The sequence below is a fragment of the Hylobates moloch genome, unplaced genomic scaffold, assembly GCF_009828535.3.
Source record: "Hylobates moloch isolate HMO894 unplaced genomic scaffold, HMol_V3 SCAFFOLD_8, whole genome shotgun sequence".
Lineage (NCBI taxonomy): Eukaryota > Metazoa > Chordata > Mammalia > Primates > Hylobatidae > Hylobates > Hylobates moloch.
In genome coordinates, this window is record NW_026652283.1 from 19,972,850 (window position 1) to 19,992,640 (window position 19,791).

Here is a 19,791-nt window from a genome sequence, read left to right on the forward strand (position 1 = left end):
AATGTATATAGTCTTAAGACTTATGTATATAGTCTTAAGACTATAAAGTGTTAAGTTATTCTTTTTAGAATAACTTAAGAAAAAAATTGAGAAGAGATTGTACAAAGGAATAGTCACCACAGCTTTGTTTTAGTAAAGTACAAAAAAAGAGAGAAAAAACTAAATGTCCAATATTATGGAATTGTTTATTTTATACTATACAATAAGAATAAAATATGGTTATTTAAAGTTACATGGTAAAACATTATTAATATGGAAAAGCATTCATAGCATGTTCTTTAAAAAAAGGCACACTACAAAAATGATCTGAATGGCACATTATTTTAAATTGACATGCAAATAAATATAAATTAAAAATAAATGTTTCAGGCCAGGCACGGTGGCTCACGCCTGTAATCCCCGCACTTTGGGAGAAAATACTTTTTCTCTATATAGAATTTTTTCTTGGGACTTGTTTTTCTCCAGGGAAGGCTAAAAAAGAATTTGTGACTGAACAAATTAGATGCCTCCCTGAAGAAGACAGTGCCTTGGACAGTGGTGATGGTGGCTGGAGGCACCGGGTATCTTCGGCCAGTGCTGAGGGGGACTGACTGGGGATTCAGCTTTCTTGGGGAGCAAGGGCTGGGGATGTTGCAGGCCCCTTTGCTCATTGTTGCACCGGACACTTTTCAAGGGCTGCTGTTCTCTGATTTTCCTGTCTCTGTTGGGACAACTCTGGCTCTTGAGAGTGGCTTGTTGACTGCTGGCTGCATAGCTCAGCATTCTGCTGTGTTCTGAGTAGAAGGGGTGCCTGTGGTTGCAGGGAAATCCACAGACTGGGGCTTAAAACTGCTGTTGGTGCTGATTTCCCTTCGAGGCATGGCGCCCATGGCAAAGTGACATTTTCTTCTCCAGTATCTGTCCAACTGCTGTCATGAGCTGCTGAGCTTCAGCACTGCTGCTGTACATGAATGGTCGGGTTTTTACTGTTTTTTGGCTCTCGGCAGTGACTGGTGCTGGCTTCCTTTTTTTCTTTGAAAAAATGCTCTGAAAAAATTGTTTGATGTTTTCTCCAAAGTGGCTTATTGAAGGAGGCTGTTTCTTTGATGGCAGTAGCTGGATGCCTTCATTCTGACGGGTGTCTTCTGTCTTCCTGCCCGGGGTAAGATGAGGAGTCCTCAATCCTTGAAGCATTTCTTCATCATTTTTTAAGCTGGTCTTCCTAGAGTTCTCCCTCTTGTGAGTAGGGGGAAACATCGGCCTTTGGCTCTTGCATGAGCCTTGACGGTTTGGGCTCCTGGGCTCCTTGTGCCCCAGGTTGCTCCTTCTGGCTGCCATGGGGTCACATAGCTCCTGGGAAGCCCGCATGTTCCCAGTACGCATGCTCTGGAGATGGCCCTGGGGCACTTGAGAAGCCAAATTCTCCGAAGCACGGGGCAGAACAGATGCTTGCCCATCTGGAAGGAGCGCAACAGTGGCAGAAACTTGAGGCTGGGTCTCTGATGTCGTGGCCATTCCAGGTTCAAATTCACTAACAACCTCCTCCCTAAGACACAGCTTTCTTGGATCTTGGGAGACAGACATTCTAGGGAGTAGAGAGCTTTTGCTGGTCCCTGGAGCCTCAAAACTACGGACATCCTCACTTGTGGCTTGGAGGTTTGCCAGCATACAGGTTGCCAAGGGGACTCTGGGTCGTGGCACTGCCTCCCTGGTCTCTCCAGCCCTTGAAGATTGGGCTCCTAAGCTCCGGCTCTGCTGGGTGCTGCCTGTGAGGCTGTATGTGAGGGGCTTAGATGGCCACCTGCCCTCCTGTCCAGCTGAAGGAGCCTTCAAGGGCCCAGGACCATTCCAAGATGGCATCCCTCGTGGGACCATCTGGAACTGCTCACATGCAGGTGAGGAGGCCAGAAGACTCTCTGGCATGTGAACAGATGCTTTGGTCAGCACCTGCTTTCTCAGACTTGCCATTGGTGGCTTTCTAAGGGACGTGGCCACCTCAACTTTTGAGCCAGCCCCAGATTCACAGGTGGCTGAGGAGGGACCGGCAAGCTGTGTAAGGGACAAGGATGAAACCTTTTCCAGTTTAAAGCACTGAATGGGCTTGAGGAGCGTGAGGGGTAGACGCCACCTGTGTTTGGCCCATAACCTCACAATGTGGGCTCCCAGCACCTGCTGAGCACACGGCTCGAGGAAGGAAAGCACCTGGGCTGTGTTCACACAGGCTTTCCCACTTTCCGGGGCTGCTAGATTGCTGGTTTTCACGTGGGTGTTGGACATGGGAAAAGCCTGGTTGACAGCAAGCCAAGATCGACGCACTCTCACAGGGATCAAGCCTTCGTTGGTCTGGCTCAACTTCCTGCGCATGTGTGCTTTCAGGAGGTGTTGTATATGATGCCTCTCTGTGTGTCTTAATAAATCGCTTCCCGAGTCACTCCTCAAGGGCTTCCTCAAGTTCCTTTCTGACTCCTCAGATGTCACCCCCAGAACCTTCCCTGGGAAGCTTTCCATGCCCCTGGATAGATTTTGCGGGGTCTCACCCAGAATTTGCCCCAGATGTGGGCACGGGTCCCTCTCTAGCTGGAGCTTCACCTTCTGTGCCTCCTTGCTTCTTTCGCCTGTGGACGTGGAGGACTGCCAGGGCCTGGGGTTGCCCTTGGCCTGACTTGTCCCTGGCGGTTCATCCCGAAGCTGCATCAGATCCAGAGACTCTTGGATCCTTCCATGTTGCCCCATGTGTTGTTGCTCCAGTTGTCTCCGGAGTTCAGGACCGACTGGAAAGTTCTCAGGCAGAATGGATGTCAGTCTTTCCTGGGGAAGGTTAGGAGTGGAGACACTAAAGATGTCCTGAGATTTTTGGACACTAGAGGGTAAAGCCAGCCCACCTTCTAGTTGTTTCCTCAACAAAGGCTGTTCAGGGTGCTGAGTTTCAGGTAGGGAGAGAGCTTGCACTTTATTCCGCGACGCAGGGCAAGCTACTCCAGTGTTCTTGATCGGGGATGGAAAAGCAGGAGATAGGACTGGGAAAGAGGATTGAAGATGGGCCTGAGCCTCAGCTTGAGCCATAGGTGTGGGCCGGAATTGGGGTGTGGATGAAATAAAGGGTTGGGGCTCAGGCCCCACATGGGACAGGGGCTGGTCCAGGGAAAGCAGTGGGGACATTGTAATCTCCCTTTGGCAGGAAAGATGATTTTTGTGGACTGATGAGTTGCAGACGCACGAGATTCTGGTAGTCTTCTGCCACCAGGAGAAGGCAGAAGCTTGACTGTTCGAGCCGCCAAGGCCTGCGATAGCTGGGACAGAAGCCGCCAAATCCTCACTTGGAGACCAGCTTTGAGGGACGGTGCCCAGTGGAAGTGCCCCTGAGTCACAGTGAAATGGAGTTAGAGTGGAGTCCCGCAGGCGAGGAGCAGTGAAGCCGTTTGGAGGAGGCGGAGAGCAGGCCAGAGGATCAGGGGTGTGTGGTGGGTGAGGGAAAAGTGCAGGTGGCTCGGGTGAGGGGCATTCTAGGAGAAGGGAAGGTTCTGGTGGCTGGGAGGCACTTAGAGAGGAGACTGAGGTGGTCATTGGGCCTGGTGGTGGGGTGGAGGCCAGATCCTCAGGATGCTCAGTTCGAGGATCTGGGGAAGCTAACGGGGAAAGCATGGGAGCAGCGTCTTCCATAGGCTCATGAGAGGACCAGGAGGCTCCATCAGGTGCTCTTTTGCCCACCTCACCTGGGGGATCTGGACCGGAGAGCCAATTACAGTCACCTTTTCCAAGGTGTGGCCCCAGGAGGCTGCAGGAGACAGGAGGCACAAGTTACAGCCAGGAGCAGGTGAGTTCGGAGGGCAGAGTGGGCGCTCGGGTCACAGCCACTCCACCACCCCACACCCTGACCACCCAATTCTCCTGCTACCCCTCGCCCCAGGGTTTTACTCCCATCCTCTGTCCCCCAGGTCTCCCCATCCCAGGTCAGTTCCAGGCTGCCTATGGCCCTGGGGTCGCATCCCAGCCCTGGTAGGAAGGATGCAGGGAAGGGGAAGTGCCTCACCTCTGCAGTTGTGAAAGCAGGTCCCAAGTCTCCTCCAGGCCTCTGGGGCACTCTCTACAAGCTGGAAATCAGACCAGGTTAGGGCAGTGAGGGAGGGGCCTGGGAATCTCACGGGAGGCTGAGTGTATGTTTCTTTAGGGAAGACCATGGGAAATTAGACCCTGGAACCCATCCATCTGTGTCCAAAGCTACATGGCCGCGACGGTAATAGCAAGCCATGGAGGACAGGGCTTTGTCATTCACAAAAGGCTTCCACACACAGGCCCCCCACCCCCATAGTCCTCACAACTGCCCTGTGTGGAAAAAGGACTGGGGTGGTCTCAAAGAGGAATCAGCCTTAGCAGAGTTGAACAGCTGTGCCCAGGGAGCGGGAGGCCCCCTCACCCCCCACCGCATCCAGGCAGGCATTGGTCTCCCCAGGACACACACACTGCCCCCTGCTGGGTAACGCTCAGTCCCTGGCCCACCATGGCTTCATTCCAGCACGGAATCTGAGAAGGACCCAGGGTTCTGATTTCCTTCCTAGGAGCCCACACCTCAGGTTTCTTCAACTGACTTCTTCAGAGTCAGTTCCCTCCCAGACAGATGAGATCAAATTAACTCTAGTGTGCCCTGGAAGAGCCTTACCTCTCAGACTGTTGTTTTTCATCCTGCATCTGGGCCTCCCTCTCCACCCTACTGGACACTGGGAGACACGATGACGTGGGGAGACAAGATGACGCTGGGAGACAAGAAATGGCGAGGAGCTAGGACCAGCTCTCCCTCTTCGCCCCCAGCCCAGCCGCAGCACGATGCACTCACGAACCGCATGGCTCTCTCTGTCTTGCTCAGGGAGCTCTGTGTGCTTCCTCCCACTCATGTTTAAATGGATGATAAACTGCTTTTCTTCTTATAAAAACAGGAAGAGGGGGCCGGGCGTGGTGGCTCACGCCTAAAATCCGAGCACTTTGGGAGGCCGACGCGGGTGGATCACCTGAGGTCAGGAGTTTGAGACCAGCCTGGCCATGGTGAAACCCTATCTGTACTAAAACTACAAAAATTAGCCAGGCATGGTGGCGGGCACCTGTAATCCCCAGCTACTCAGGACACTAAGACAGGAGAACAGCTTGAACTCGGGAAGCAAAGGTTGCAGTGAGCCGATATCGCTCCATTTCACTGCAGCCTGTGCGACAGAGCGAGACTCCATCTCAAAAAAATAAAATAAAATAAAAATAACACACACACACACACAAACACACACACACACACACACACACACAGAGGGATTTTCAATATGAGGTCCACCATGGACGCCATCAGTCCCTGCTCCTCTGCTCCAGGAACACCCAGGCTCAGGCCCACAGGCAACACTGAGCTGTGAGGTAGGATTCTGCTTCCCAAGAGACCAGAGGAGATGCCAGGCCCAGCGGGAGGCCCACGGGGGCCCAGCACAGGCCTCATATCACCCCACACAAAGGAGGCTGGGCCCCGAGCCACCTGCCCCAGGAAGGGGCTGAAGAGCCAGGGCTCAGGGCCTGGCCTCGGACAGAGACCTCCCCTGTCTCATGACCAGAGACCTCCCCCATCTCATGACCGGTCCTGGCCGCTGAGCCCATGGGTTTGGTTTTGCCTTCATGCCTCCTGCGCTCCCCCACAGATGGACTGAGATCTTGGGATGGAAATCCCTGTACACGATCTACCCCTACCAACCCCTGGCTGCCTTGCCTCTCCCTGGAATGATGTTCTGGTCTCTCCTGAGACTTCCCATTGCAGAAGTCTCTCTCCACTGGATTTGGAAAAGTGGAACTAATAATAAAAAGAAAGGAGAGAATCAAGCTCTGTGGGTCCGGACTGAGGGCTCCTTACCTTTCTCTTCCCAGGCGATGGTGAGGGTGGGTCGTCACAACGGAGGTAAGATAAGTAGGGGAGTAATAGGAAGAAGAACGCCAGGGCAAACACCAAGGTGAGGAGGATATCCAACACCCATGGTGTGGGGCTGGGGGCGTTTAGCGATGAGGCGCTAAGTAATTTTAGAGGAAAGGGAAGATTCTCCATGTGAATAGGCGCATTGCTTTCAAGCAACTGAGCTCTGGGCACCCCCGTGGAGACTAGGGACTGAGGCCCAGGCCTGTGTCACAGAGCTGGGGCCTTCACATCACAAAGAGGTCCTTTGTTGGGGAGGGGCAGTGGGAGGGGGAGGGGCAGTGGGGGGGCGCTGAAGCACGGCCCCTCCCCACCCCCCAAGCCCGGTATCCCTCCACCCTCCCACCTTCCAGATCCCTCCTTCCCACTAAGTTTTGTCAGTGATAGAACTCAGCCAATTTTCTATTCTTTCTCCCTGGAACACAGATATTACCTGGTTCCTTTTGTCTGTTGCAGACGGTGGCTTGAGGTTACCTACTTTATAGCCCTTGAAAATCTGAAGTTGACTGAAATTTTGTCTATGTACCAGGGATTTTTATTCTCAGAATCTCTTTCGTCCTCAACTCCAGCTTTCCCACACAATGTTTTTGTCTTACATCAATCCAGGGACAAAATGTAAATTTCTTTTACTCTATTTAGTTTTGCAAATTTTGAATAGTAAATTTTAAAAAATTATTTTTATCTCTTTTTTAAATTTTTTTATTTTTTTGAGACGGAGTCTCTCTCTGTCGCCCAGGCTGGAGTGCAACCGTGTGATCTCGGCTCACTGTAAGCTCCGCCTCTCAGTTTCAAGCCATTCTCCTGCCTCAGCCTCCCTAGTAGCTGGGACTATAGGTGTCTGCCGCCACCATGCCCAGCTAATTTCTTTTTGTATTTTTAGTAGAGACGGGGTTTCACAGTGTTAGCCAGGATGGTCTCAATCTCCTGACCTCGTGATCCACCCGCCTTGGCCTCCCAAAGTGCTGGGATTACAGGCGTGAGCCACTGCGCCCGGCCTAGGATTTGTTTTAAATAATACAGTGGGAGGTGGGAGGAAAGTAGGTAGGAATATAGAGTGAGCAAGATAGATCATTTGTTGATAATTGTTCTAATTTTATATACATTTGAAAGTTCCCACAAGAAACACTTTAAAATGTAAATAGAAAAAAGATGTACACCTAATATTCATATAATTCAAAAAATCTATTAAACTATTTTAGGATAGTGGTAGAGAAGAAAAGTGAGGAGAGCTGAATCTTTGTCCTCTAATATGGGATATCAACATATAAAATGTAAATTTAATAAATCAAGAGTGTCCAGAGAAGTAAATATTTTTGAAATGTAGAAACAGCTAAAATAGTTAAAGAAATGTGGAAACAGCTAAAATAGTTAAAACTGAGTGCCCACATACAAATTTGATAAAATGTAAAAATTATTTTTAAAATGATATATAAAACATCTTTTACTTTTAAAATTTGATAGGAAGAAGCTCATTAATACATATTATGAATTATATCCTAAACTGACACTCATGTTTATCTTCAATCTCTTCTCATTTGTTCCCTTTATTTACATCATCGTCAAAGCATGTTATGATTATGAATATGTCTTGGAGTCATTTACTTCTTTAACTCTTCAGCAACCATCCTGGTCTAAGGCCTCATCATCTCACTGACATCACCTGCTAGTAGATTTCCTGTTTTTACTCTTGCCACCCTCTAATTCATTCCACAAATATCCTGGGACAGGCAGATTAAAATTTGTCTTTCACTCTACCCTTGAGTAGCTCTTTCACCTTAAGCAAGTCGCTCATATTCTTTGAATCTCAGTTTCACTATCTATAAGTTAGAGCAGATGATAACCACCGTAGAGGTGTGAAGATGAAGTGAGGTATCATATTATTCCACATCCAGACTGATGTTTTAAAGATGCAGGACAGTTTTTCTCAAACTGTAGTGTGTATGCAATCACTAAGGAAAGATCATTTTTGAAATGCAGATTTTGATAGAGTGGATCCAAGGTGGGGCCTGAGATTCTGCATTTCTAATTAGCTCCCAGGTGATGCAAAAGCTGCCAGCACCTTATTCACACTTTGACTTAGCAAGGCTAGAGGGGATACCAAGATAGTGATAGTGATGCTTGTCCTTTAGAAAGGAGATTATACCCTTGTAAAGATAATCTAAATATCCACATACCTTCACTTTCATTCGTGCTATAGGGAGCATGTAAACTCTGAAGCTATTTGAGATTGGGACAGATGTTGATTTTACTAAACATTATACGAGACCAGCATAAGGTCACATCTGGCTATAACAAAATCATTCAAGGTGTTATATAACAAGATATACAACTTAGAGAAAGCAATTAGCAATTCAGAATATGAAAACATAGATCCTTTTCAACAAAGAAACAAATATCCTGGATCAGACAGATGAGAATTTGTCTTTCACTCTGCTCCTGTGTAGCTCTGTAACCTTAAGCAAGTCACTTATACTCTTTGAATCTCATTTTCATTAACCATAAATTAGGGCAAATGATAACCACCATAGAGGTGCAGAGATGAAGTGAGATATCACATATCAATTATATGACTGTGCCTGACATATGGCAGTCCTTATAAAATACCAGGTCTTCCTGTTCTTTTTCTTAGATAGAAGATTTTGCTTATAACATTAGGGTAAGAGAGGATCCATTTTGAACGTTATGTTTGGCACCCTCAACATCTTAGAGGAAAAAAAAGTTATGAAAATAGAATAACTAACAATATAGGTAATAAGCAAGTATTTTTGTCTAAATGAACACTAGACCATGAGTCAGAAAGCTAAGCTTTGGTCCAGGATTCAGCATTAACTAGATGTTTGATGCTGAACCTTATTTAATGTCACTGGCCCCCGTATGCTTTCTACATCACTGTATTTAACGCAGAACAGGTGAGACCCAAAGTGGGGCTTAGCCCTCAAGGGTTCTTGGCTTTGTTCATGAAAGAGTTCAGGGGCACGTTGGAGGTAGAAGAAAACAGCTTTATTGAAGAGGCAGTGTTACAGCTCTGGCATTTGTAACTCTGTGACTGCTCCTGCAGGGCAGGGCTAACCCATATGCAGAGAGTAGCAGCTTAGGGTGGTTTTGCAGTCATATTTATACCCACTTTTAACTACATGAAGATTAAGGGGTGGTTTACCCAGAAATTTCAAGGGAAATGGTAGTCACTTTTGGGTCATCCAGTCATTGCCCCGGAAAGAAGCAGTAACTCCTGGGTGTTGTTACAGCAATGGTAAACTGACATGGCACACTAGGGGGTGTGTCTTATGGAAAGCTGCTTTCCATTGGCCCCGTTTTAGCTAGTTCTCAATTTGGTCTGGTGTTCAAGCCCTGCCTCTGGAGTCTAGTCCTGCCTCCTACCTCATATTCACCTTGTTAAGTACATTATCTTCTTATGGAAATGCATTATCCTTCCATTTCTTTTGTTTTTTTTTTCTTTTGGAATATCAGTACATTTCACAGAAATATTAAAATTGTAGCATCATTGAATAATTAGAACAAGGATTCTAAGCAAGTTTATTTCTTTCCTCCTGAAATCTCTACCAAACACCTTCAAACAATGTTACAAAGCTTTTAAGAAGTATATGAAATCAATGAACTAATGTTTCTAGTTAGAGAACTTCAATTTTTTTAAGATTACACAGGCATGCACATTTTCACTGACAATTGAAATTTCTTTTATTTGCTTTACGTGACATTAAGTTGTTACATTAATAACTAAGATACCAAATATAATTTAGAAATACAAAAAAAGAGGCCAGGTGCGGTGGCTCACGTCTGTAATCCCAGCACTTTGGGAGGCAGAAGCGGGCCGATCACCTGAGGTCAGGAGTTCGAGACCAGCCTGACCAACATGGAGAATCCCCCATCTCCACTAAAAATACCAAATTAGCCAGACATGATGGTGCATGCCTGTAATTCCAGCTACTCTGTAGGCTGAGGTGGGAGAATCACTTGAACCCGGGAGGCAGAGGTTATGGTGAGCCGAGATCGCACCCTTCCACTCCAGCCTGGGCAACAAAGAATGAAACTCCATCTCAAAAAAAAAAAAAAGAAAGAGAGAAAGAAATACAAAAAAAGAAAGCAATTTGGAGAAAATTTTAAAAAGCAAATCATTTTAAAAGACAAACTACAAAGTACTGTCTGAGCTAAGCCATTCATAATGTTCTCATGAAACTAACAGGAAACAAATCTTTCAAAATAATTGTAAAATTTCTGTGTACGAATGAATGGAAAAAGTCATCCAAAAACTGCTTGACTACATATAATTATGGATCTCTATGTAAGTGCTGAAAAATGAATTTTTTATTCATTTGGTTATGTAGCAATTGTTCATTCTAATTTTGTTTTGTTCCCTGTCATATCTCTGGTACCTAGAATAATCCCTACCAGAATAGGTCTTCCATTACTCTTATGCTTTTACATCTCCCCTCACCTCATTGTAAATGACTTTTGATTTCTCTTTTATGCCCTTTTTATACACCTTCCCCTTATATCTCCATTTATTTCTGAAGCTTCATGGGATTCAGCCATTGCGGTCCCTTGGGTTTAGATATACCAAAAGTCTGTGATTTCTCTGTTTGTATATATGCACATTTGTTGTTATCCTTACCCCTTTCTATCAGTTCCTTACCATAGCATACACTTAATTCTTGAAAATTCACTCATGTCTTACAAAGATGGCAAATTCAAAATTTGCTGTGTATGACACGCCATTAACTGCACAAGGATACTCTGTATTTGCTACGTTAATATTTACTGATGAGTTAATGTAATAATGACCCATCTGCTTCTGCTGCCTGTGAGGTACTTTCTATCTATAGGGATGGAAATTAATGACAGAGGCTCTCTGAGCTGCCTGATGTCAGAGCTGAGAAAGGTGTGAGGGGTATATAAGAGCTAGATTACTAGTTAGCAAATGAGGGGGTAAATATTCCAGTGGATACAAGCCTGGACTCTTTTCTTGAAGCTTTCTTTCTATCAAAGGCATTTGCTGATATTGCTGACATTGAAACATTAAAAGGTAAAGAAATTCCTATTTCTGGGAAAGTTTTATTTACTTAGAGAAATGCACACTTGGTGTTAAATTCATCGTTTATTTCAAAGAAAGGCTAAAGGGAAAATGTATTACAATATAAATGTTCAGATTGCTTAGAGAAGGAAATTGGGAAAGTAAAAATCTCGAAATTACTTGAAAAGTGGACAGTATTAAGGGACTATATCAATAAAAATTTTGATCCTTGTAAATTACGTTTTAAAAAGATGTTTCTTTTAAAAACTAGGCTCTAATTTAAAATTACATCAATTAGAACTGTAAGAAATCTCTTGATTTCAGTGCTGTATTATTCTTTGCAGAAAATTTGAGAAGCAATGTGCATCCTAAAGCTGCAAGTATTTCTCATCGTGCTCTCTGTTGCCTTAAACCATCTGAAAGCTACACCCATTGAAAGGTTGGTAACTTTAAAATCCTGTTTCTTTTGTAAAGTGTGGGAATATTAGAATTAAATACTGTCAAATAACTAACAGCCTTAGATTTCTGACTAGATCGTGCTTAAGAACAGTACCTTCAGCTATTCCACTGTTCCTTGAATTCTGTGTTCTTTGAAGAATAACACCAGTGGCAAATAAATATCTTTGATGGAACTTCTGACAGACAGGAATGGATAATTCCAGTTTTGTCAAGAAATATGCTCTTGCAACTTAGAGGGGCAAAGCCAGAACATGAAGCAGGAAAACAATCAAAAAGTAGTAATTTCTCCTATATTAACCTGATACTGAAACAAACCAGAGAAACTTAACTAAAGCATATATTTTTATACCAAGTGGATTCTTTTTGTATATTTACTTAGATTTTTGTTTTCCTCAAATGTCTCTAGAAATGTTAAAAACTTTTACATCTTGTGGAAATGGAAATGTATAGAAATAATCAGGAGCAAATTAATGTTTTTAAGAAATGAAACCTAAAAGAACTAGTTAAAAAGCCGTTTGCTGTTGGGGGATTTATTCTATATTGTTAGCTAGCTATTCTGTGAGTGAAACAGATTTATAAAAAGTTATTCTTCATATTACTTCTAAGCTGCTATAAACTTAATACTTTTTAAAATTACTTTCAGTAGGTAGCATGTATGTCAGGATTTCCTGGGAAGGCTTATTATGGAAGGTTTCATGTCATTTAAATGGTAATTAATGAAATCTAAAAACTATGTCACTTAAAACTCTTAAGAATAGTTACAATTTTCAAACTGAAACTTTAAAACTGTAACTTTCCATTTATTTAAAGTGTTACTAAGTTCAAATATGTGCATAAGTCATAAATAATATAGTGAGGATTTGTTTGTGCCTAAATCAGTTTTGCTCCATATAGTCTTATGGGACTGAACTTACACACTCTTTAACACCAAGGAGAATTAAGTTTACCTTTGTAAAGAGTGTGCATTGTCATAACTCTTCTCATTAGAATGATCGTCATCTTGTCTTTGTTTTCCTTCGAGGTAGTTTTTCTTGGAAGCCCGTAGCAATATGCAAAGATTTCTACAGCACCTACCTGTAATAAATAGTAAGAGTCATTATCAGATGCTTTTTGTCATTTCAAGAGTTATTTAGTTTACAGAGTGTTCTTCTCAGAACTGACTGTAATTTTCTATTTGCTTTTTCTTGGATAAAAATAACTTTTGAAATGACATAAAGTTTCTGATAAGCAGAATATCTGAATGATGACAGGAAAATCAGTAGTATTTCCTAGTATATCTGTTTATATCTTGATACTTTCTTTCAGTAGATATAGAAATTTACTAAGCACCTTTACTCTCTCTTTTTTTATTTTATTTTGAGACAGCGTCTCTCTCTCTCTCTCTCTCTCTCTCTCTCTCTCTCTCTGTCACCCAGGCTGCTGGAGCACAGTGGTACAATCATGGCTCACTGTAGCCTGGACCTTCTGGGCTCAGGTGATCCTCCCACCTCAGCCTCCCAAGTAGCTGGGACCACAGGCACCTGCCTCCATACCCAGCTAATTGTTTTATCTTTATTTTATAGGGAACGGGTCTCCCCACGTTGCCCAGGCTGGTGTCAAACTTCTGGGCTCAAGTCTTCCTCCTGCCTCAGTCTTCCAAAGTTCTGGGATTATAACAGTGAGCCACTGAACCCAGCCCATTATATTTTTATAGATGTTTGTTTATTATGAAAGAAACTTCACTTGGAAATAGAGTAATATGTAATATAATATTACTTATTATAAAATTATTTTTATGTTAGTCTCACAGTCTTTAACTTTGAATTATCAGAAATCTTGTAAAACATTCTTCAAATTGCTTTTTAATGTGTTGCCTGAAATGAGTATGTTTGAACATTTGTTAAAGGGAGTATGATTTATCATGCTGAGATGTTAAATCATGTACTATTCTACATATCTCACAGAAAGCTAGGAAAATCTATGTGGAAAATGTGTCAAATTTTAAACTCATTTTTAAAAATAAGACTAATATTATTCAATGTCATTTTCCTCATAAAATTTAATCATCTCATTTGAGATATTTTCAATTCGTAAATGTATGAAATAGGATAAAAGGATCACATACTTTCCCACCAACTTTTTTACACTCCCTTGAAAGTATCTGCCTATCAGGTAATCAAAGGACAGTTAAAAATATAATTACATAGATGCCAAGATGTAATCACTGGATCTCCCTGCAGGAGCTCACATGCTTCCACAGATGAATGTTAAGAGCTGAGAACAGGGACTCACTTTAAAGCCCTTTTGAAAACTCTGGAGAGACAATTTAAAAGAGAGGCAATTTAGAGTTATACTTTGGCTTATTGTCATCTCTGTTTAAACTCTCTTAAAGTCAAGAATTTCCATGTGTGTATGTGCCTGTAAGTGGTCAACAGCTTTAATGTTTGTTACTAGCTCGTATGTTACCTGTCCACGTAGTCAATGAGAAAAAAATGCCTGAAACCAGGGAGGTAATGCCTTTTATTAACCATTTCAGACATCTTTTTCCATCCTAAAGATTGCTTTAGATAGAATCTTATATATGCTGAATAGTATATTTAGACGAAAAGTATTTTTTAGAAAAGCAATTTCACAAATATGATGAAAATATAAATGCTTTTACCATTTCTTCTAAGTGGAATGATGACCCATCTAGCTAACTCAAATAAGGTAACATTTTATTTAGAACAATTTTAAATTATATTATTGACCTTCCAACCAATTATCAAAATACCACTCAGCATTTAGCATATAAAGTATTTCACACTCTGCTTCAGTGATATGCTAATCATATCTTGGAACAGATATTACCTTTGAACCTTCTTAATTTGACCCATAATTTTCCTTTATTACTTTTTTTGAGATGTTTGGGCCAAATTCCCATTTTTACTGTTTTTCAAGAAAAGTTAGTATTTTAGAATTCAATGCAGATATATGAAATTACTAATTCAAACCTTAAAGCATTAAATCACTCTTTTGAAATGTACATTGGTCATATTTACAGTACCTTCAAAAATAAATAATTGAACAGATAGTGTGAATGAGATTGATATAGATTAAATAATTAGATCCCAAAGTGGTTTCCTTTGCCCAGATAATTTGTTCAAAAATTTGTCAGCATACACTTACATTCAACATGCATCCAGTTCACCTAATGCTGTAAGAAGTTTTCTGTACTTAGGAGGAAATATGGGAGTAAAATTTTAAAAACAAACAGTTTCACATAAGACTATTCAATATTTACTCTTAGGCTATCTCTACTTAGAGACAGAGATAATGAAATACTCCCCACACAAGGTAAACACAATGAGATAAATCCATTGCATTTGAGTCCCAGATGATGCATATCCACTGGCTCCTGGACATGGAGTTTTTAGCCCTGTAACTATTTCACTTTCCATTTACCCTAAGTTTCACCAATATTTTGATTTCTATGGAGCTGAAAACTAAGACATTTCTGTAACTTTCCTAATAATCAGCAAAGAGGGAGCAATGTTATTATTCTGCATCCATTTCCGATATCGTTTTGAAAGCACATTGAAACAAAAGGCTGTCAAAAAAATGGAGTTGGTATACAAATAAATGTTTCAAATAAAAACATAAGTTAAAATTAAATGAATTATTTAATGTGTGGTTATGATTTCTGAGTTTATAAGTATTATTATGCACTTCTTCCAGGTGGCTAGAAAAATGTGATGATATTAATACCATTGACATAAAAAGTCTTTTGGTTTTAACATTTAACATAGTCTTATCATTAAAATTCTTGAAGGTATGAGATCCAAGCAGGAAAATGTATTTATGCTAAAAGTAATAAAACTCTCACATTGCAATAGACTACTTGAGCAGGCAATAGATTTGATTCTTTTTGAGACTTTATGATATTCTCTTTTTTGACATACTTTTTATGACATTCATTTTATTGTGGTAAGAACGAAGCATGATATCTACCCTTTTAACAAATTTTTACGCATGGAATACATTATTCTGGATTATGTGCAAGATGTTGGGCAGCAGATCTCTAGAGCTTAGTCATCTTGCTTGACTGAAGCTTTACGCCCAATGGTTAGTAACTCCTTATTTCCCCGTCTCCTTTGCCCCTGATAACCACCATTCCATTCTTTAATTCATGAATCTGACTATTTTAAATACTTCATATACATGGAACCAAGTGGTATTTATCTTTCTATGACTAGCTTCTTTCACTCAACCTAATGTCCTCAAGGTTAATCCATGTGTTGCATATTGCAGAATTCCCTTATGACATTTCTTGCATAACACTCCTGATTCAATTATCTCAAGGAACTTAAAGATTAAGTAATTATTGCTTTATTCTTATTGGAAAGATGTAGAAAGAATCATTTTTAAATTTTTTCATATTTCAGATTACATATAAATTTTACATTCTAAATTCTTTTTATATATTAAAAAAATTCTTCAAGATTTTTAAAAATGTAAGACAAAGACACTGTTATTTTGATTATATGCAATGTATTCTGAATTTCCAAAGGAAGACTTTTAACTGAGTGCAACATTGACTGTAATGAAAGATGTTATATGATTTTCAATTGTCATTTCAAGGTGTTAAAAAAAAAAACCTCAGTCATCTAGGTGTTTGCAAACCAAAACACTGAGTTACTTAAGTGAAAATTGTTTCTTTGGTTTTCATCAGTACAAGGTATTTGATGTCACGTTACTGGATCCAACTAAAATTCTAAGGCTCTAACTTTTCACATTTGTTCCATGTTGCCAGTCATCAGGTGGAAAAGCGGAAATGCAACACTGCCACGTGTGCAACACAGCGCCTGGCAAATTTTTTAGTTCGTTCCAGCAACAACTTTGGTGCCATTCTCTCATCTACCAACGTGGGATCCAATACATATGGCAAGAGGAATGCAGTAGAGGTTTTAAAGAGAGAGCCACTGAATTACTTGCCCCTTTAGAGGACAATGTAACTCTATAGTTATTGTTTTATGTTCTAGTGATTTCCTGTATAATTTAACAGTGCCCTTTTCATCTCCAGTGTGAATATATGGTCTGTGTATCCGATGTTTGTTGCTAGGACATATACCTTCTCAAAAGATTGTTTTATATGTAGTACTAACAAAGATCCCATAATAAAAAGATAGTATCTTTTAAAATGAAATGTTTTTGCTATAGATTTTTATTTTAAAACATAAAAAAGTCATTTCGGGACCTATATCTCAGTGGCACAGGTTTAAGAACAAAGGAGAAAATGGTAGTTTGAACCTCAGTAAATTGTAAACAGCTAATAATAAAGTTATTCTTGACACTAGAAAATCAGTAATTGGACCGGGCGCGGTGGCTCACGCCTGTAATCCCAGCACTTTCAGAGGCCGAGGCGGGCAGATCACGAGGTCAGGAGTTCGAGACCAGCCTGACCAACATGGTGAAACCTTGTCTCTACTAAAAATACAAAAATTAGCCAGGGGTGGTGGCACATGCTTGTAATCCCAGCTACTCAGGAGGCTGAGGCAGGAAAATGGCTTGAACCCAGGAGGCGGAGGTTGCAGTGAGCCGAGATTGCGCCACTGCACTCCAGCCTGGGTGGCAAAGCAAGACTCCATCTCAAAAAAAAGAAAGAAAATTAGTAATTGTTAAGTACCCCTGATAAGCAAGTTAGTAACTGTCAGTACCCCTGTTAAGCAATTCCTTTTTGCAGTAGACTTCTGAAATGATAGGATGCTGTTTTAAAAACAAAGGAATAAAATCCTGCTCCTGACTCAGTCAAAATATTTTTTTAAAGTATATTGTTTGTTGTGCTTGCTGGTACTAAGAGGCTATTTAAAAATATAAAACCGCTTTGTATCCATGGGGGTTTCATTGTGTGTTAGCAGCAGTGAGCTTCTGTTAAATGTACACGCCCTTTATTCGGTTTAAGTGGCTTTCAGCAAACCTCAGTCATATTCTTATGCAGGGTATTGCAAAACAACTTCTGTTCTATTAATCGTGTCTTCAATTAAAAGACCACAGACTTCTGGAAACTCTTTGCTATATAAGAATTATTTCCTTTGTTTAACATATTGGACATTTCTGGCCGACGTTATGTATATGATACACGTTTTTTGATAGCAGCTGCAATGTTGGACAGAAGATGAAGTGCTTTGCTTTGAGTCAGATTCTTATGAATAGCTGCTTTTGCCTGACTTTGAGTTAGGTAGCTTTGGAAGTAGCATTAATTCAGATAAACTGCCATCATGCTGCGTTATGCCATTTCTAAAGACACTCAACTTGTACTTTTTAAAAAAATAGAAAAAATAAGCATTTCAATCTAAGTGGAAATTTGACTCATTGACTTACATTTCTACGTTAAAATTTCCCTTTATAAAGTGTGCTTTAGGTTACCAAATTATAGAGGCTTTTGTTGGTGGTGGTAAGTGGTAGTGGTAGTGAGTGTATAGAGGCAGGGAAATATATTTATAATAAATTCTATATCATGAATTATATATTGAAATAAATAGGTGAATATATAAATTTATATGTGTGATGCTCAATTGTTGGTCCTTCTTTCAAAGTGGACTCAAACCTAACATTTCAAATTGACTTGGGTACAATTAAATTATAATCTCTCAAACTTATTTGAAAAATTTCCCACAATAGTCTACAGTTTTATTGCCCATCACACCTATATATGATATAAATATGTATAACAAAATATGTAATTTATAATATGTCAATTTATAATATCAACATTATATTTAGGTTTATAAATATTACATATATGGATTTGTTACTTGACATTATAATTTATTTCAACTCCCCCATCTCTCTTTCTAGTGTTAACAAAATTTTAATGAGTGCATATGATGTTCAAGGACATTGCCTATGGTAGCATACAATTCCCAGGAATTAAACAAGAAGAATTATGAATAGTAACCCAACAACCTCTGGTGCTAGGGATTAAAACATAGTTAGAGTGACTCTATAACACAAAGGTTATTATATGGATACAGCAGACATTAATCGTAGATTTTACTCTGAAGTTTATTCATTCAATTTCTTATGAAAGTGAAACATTTAAACAAATTCAGCATTATTTCCTTAGGTTGGTATTTGCAGCTCAGTAAGGAATCAAATACGTAAAGATTGAGAATACCTTACTGCCAAGGAGCTTACTGAGTGTGTTCTCTGGTTTCTTACAACTACTTTGTGAAAAAAATAATGAGAATAACTAAATTATTTTAATTGGAGGTACCAACAGGAAAATTTTGGTGACTACGTTTGTCTTAACCTTTCTCATTGTGTCTAGTACATGAAATCATAGGTACCCTTGAGTAACCTGAGTGAGTTAGGCTTCCAAGTGCTAGAATGGGTAGCTAGTCAACCATGAGCAGGGAAGAGAGGGCCCCCCCAACCCAACCCACACCCCCATGCCTCCACTCCCCCAGCCCCCCGACCAAGAATTATCAGGCGACTATCAGCTGATGGTCAGGTGGTTGTTAAATTGTCTCTCTAAAATAATAACTGGTCGTAGCCAGAACCAGGGAAATGTAGACTCCCAATAGGTAGGAAACACCTGAAACTATTGATCAGCAGCTTCCAGTTAAGATCTCAGAAGTTGGGTGAGTGGGCTTAAGTATATACACTAACAGACAAAATGACAGAGTTTAACTGGTATATGATCCCAAAAATAAATGCAACAAAAACAAAAATAAATAAATGGGTTGTAATTAAACTAAAAAGCTTCTGCACAGCAGGAGATATAATAAACAGAGTAAACAGACAACCCACAGAATTGGAGAAAATATTTGCAAACTACACATCCGATAAAGAACTTGTATCCAGAATCTAAAAGGAACTCAAACAAATCACCAAGAAAAAAATAAATAATCCCATTGAAAAGTGGGCAAAGGACATGAATAGATATTTACTTAAAAGAAGATATACAAATGGCCAACAAACATGAAAAAAATGCTCAACATCACTAATCATCAGGGAAATGCAAATCAAAACCACAATGAGATACCACCTTACTCCTGCAAGAATGTCCATTATTAAAAAGTCAAAAAACAGGACGGGTGTGCTGGCTCACAGCTGTGATCCCGGCACTTTGGGAGGCTGAGGCAGGTGGATCATGAGGTCAGGAGATGGAGACCATTCTGGCCAACATGGTGAAATCCCATCTCTACCAAAATACAAAAAATTAGCCGGGCATGGTGGCGTGTGCCTGTAGTCCCAGCTACTTGGGAAGCTGAGGCAAGAGAATCGCTTGAACCCGGGAGGCAGAGGTTGCAGTGAGCCAAGATCACACCACTGCCCTCCAGCCTGGCTATAGAGTGAGACTCCGTCTCAAAAAGAAAAAAAAAGAAAAAAGTAGAAAAACAATAGATATTGGTGTAAATGTGGGGAAAAA

At 40.9% G+C, this 19,791-nt stretch overlaps 2 protein-coding genes across 3 annotated transcripts; one reads left to right on the plus strand and one right to left on the minus strand.

The window, feature by feature from the left end:
- Positions 1 to 317: 317 nt before the first annotated feature.
- On the minus strand, positions 318 to 6,082 carry LOC116472760 (putative spermatogenesis-associated protein 31C1). Its single transcript, XM_032159787.2, has 4 exons — positions 5,855 to 6,082; positions 4,637 to 4,730; positions 4,010 to 4,070; positions 318 to 3,754 (listed from the first exon to the last, which is right to left on the minus strand). Exons 1-4 carry the CDS (start codon positions 6,041 to 6,043, stop codon positions 823 to 825), a joined length of 3,276 nt encoding a protein of 1,091 aa, XP_032015678.2. The 5' UTR covers positions 6,044 to 6,082; the 3' UTR covers positions 318 to 822.
- A 4,767-nt stretch (positions 6,083 to 10,849) lies between these two features.
- On the plus strand, positions 10,850 to 17,918 carry IAPP (islet amyloid polypeptide). Of its 2 annotated transcripts, XM_032159791.2 has the most exons (3): positions 10,850 to 10,952; positions 11,285 to 11,379; positions 16,171 to 17,918. In XM_032159791.2, the coding sequence occupies exons 2-3, from the start codon at positions 11,300 to 11,302 to the stop codon at positions 16,358 to 16,360; spliced, it is 270 nt and encodes an 89-aa protein (XP_032015682.1). In that variant the 5' UTR covers positions 10,850 to 10,952; positions 11,285 to 11,299; the 3' UTR covers positions 16,361 to 17,918. The 2 variants fall into 2 exon arrangements, with proteins under 2 accessions (XP_032015682.1, XP_058298889.1); XM_058442906.1 differs by lacking the exon at positions 10,850 to 10,952 and having other exon boundaries at positions 11,282 to 11,379.
- Positions 17,919 to 19,791: the final 1,873 nt, after the last annotated feature.

Coding starts and splice junctions, on each gene's coding strand:
- LOC116472760 (XM_032159787.2), bottom strand. CDS start 6,043: ATGGAGAATCTTCCCTTTCCTCTAAAATTACTTAGCGCCTCATCGCTA. Junction 4,731..5,854: donor CATCGCCTGGGAAGAGAAAG/GTAAGGAGCCCT, acceptor CTTGTCTCCCAG/CGTCATCTTGTCTCCCCACG. Junction 3,755..4,009: donor CTGCTTTCACAACTGCAGAG/GTGAGGCACTTC, acceptor TGTCTCCTGCAG/CCTCCTGGGGCCACACCTTG.
- IAPP (XM_032159791.2), top strand. CDS start 11,300: ATGTGCATCCTAAAGCTGCAAGTATTTCTCATCGTGCTCTCTGTTGCC. Junction 11,380..16,170: donor AAAGCTACACCCATTGAAAG/GTTGGTAACTTT, acceptor CCATGTTGCCAG/TCATCAGGTGGAAAAGCGGA.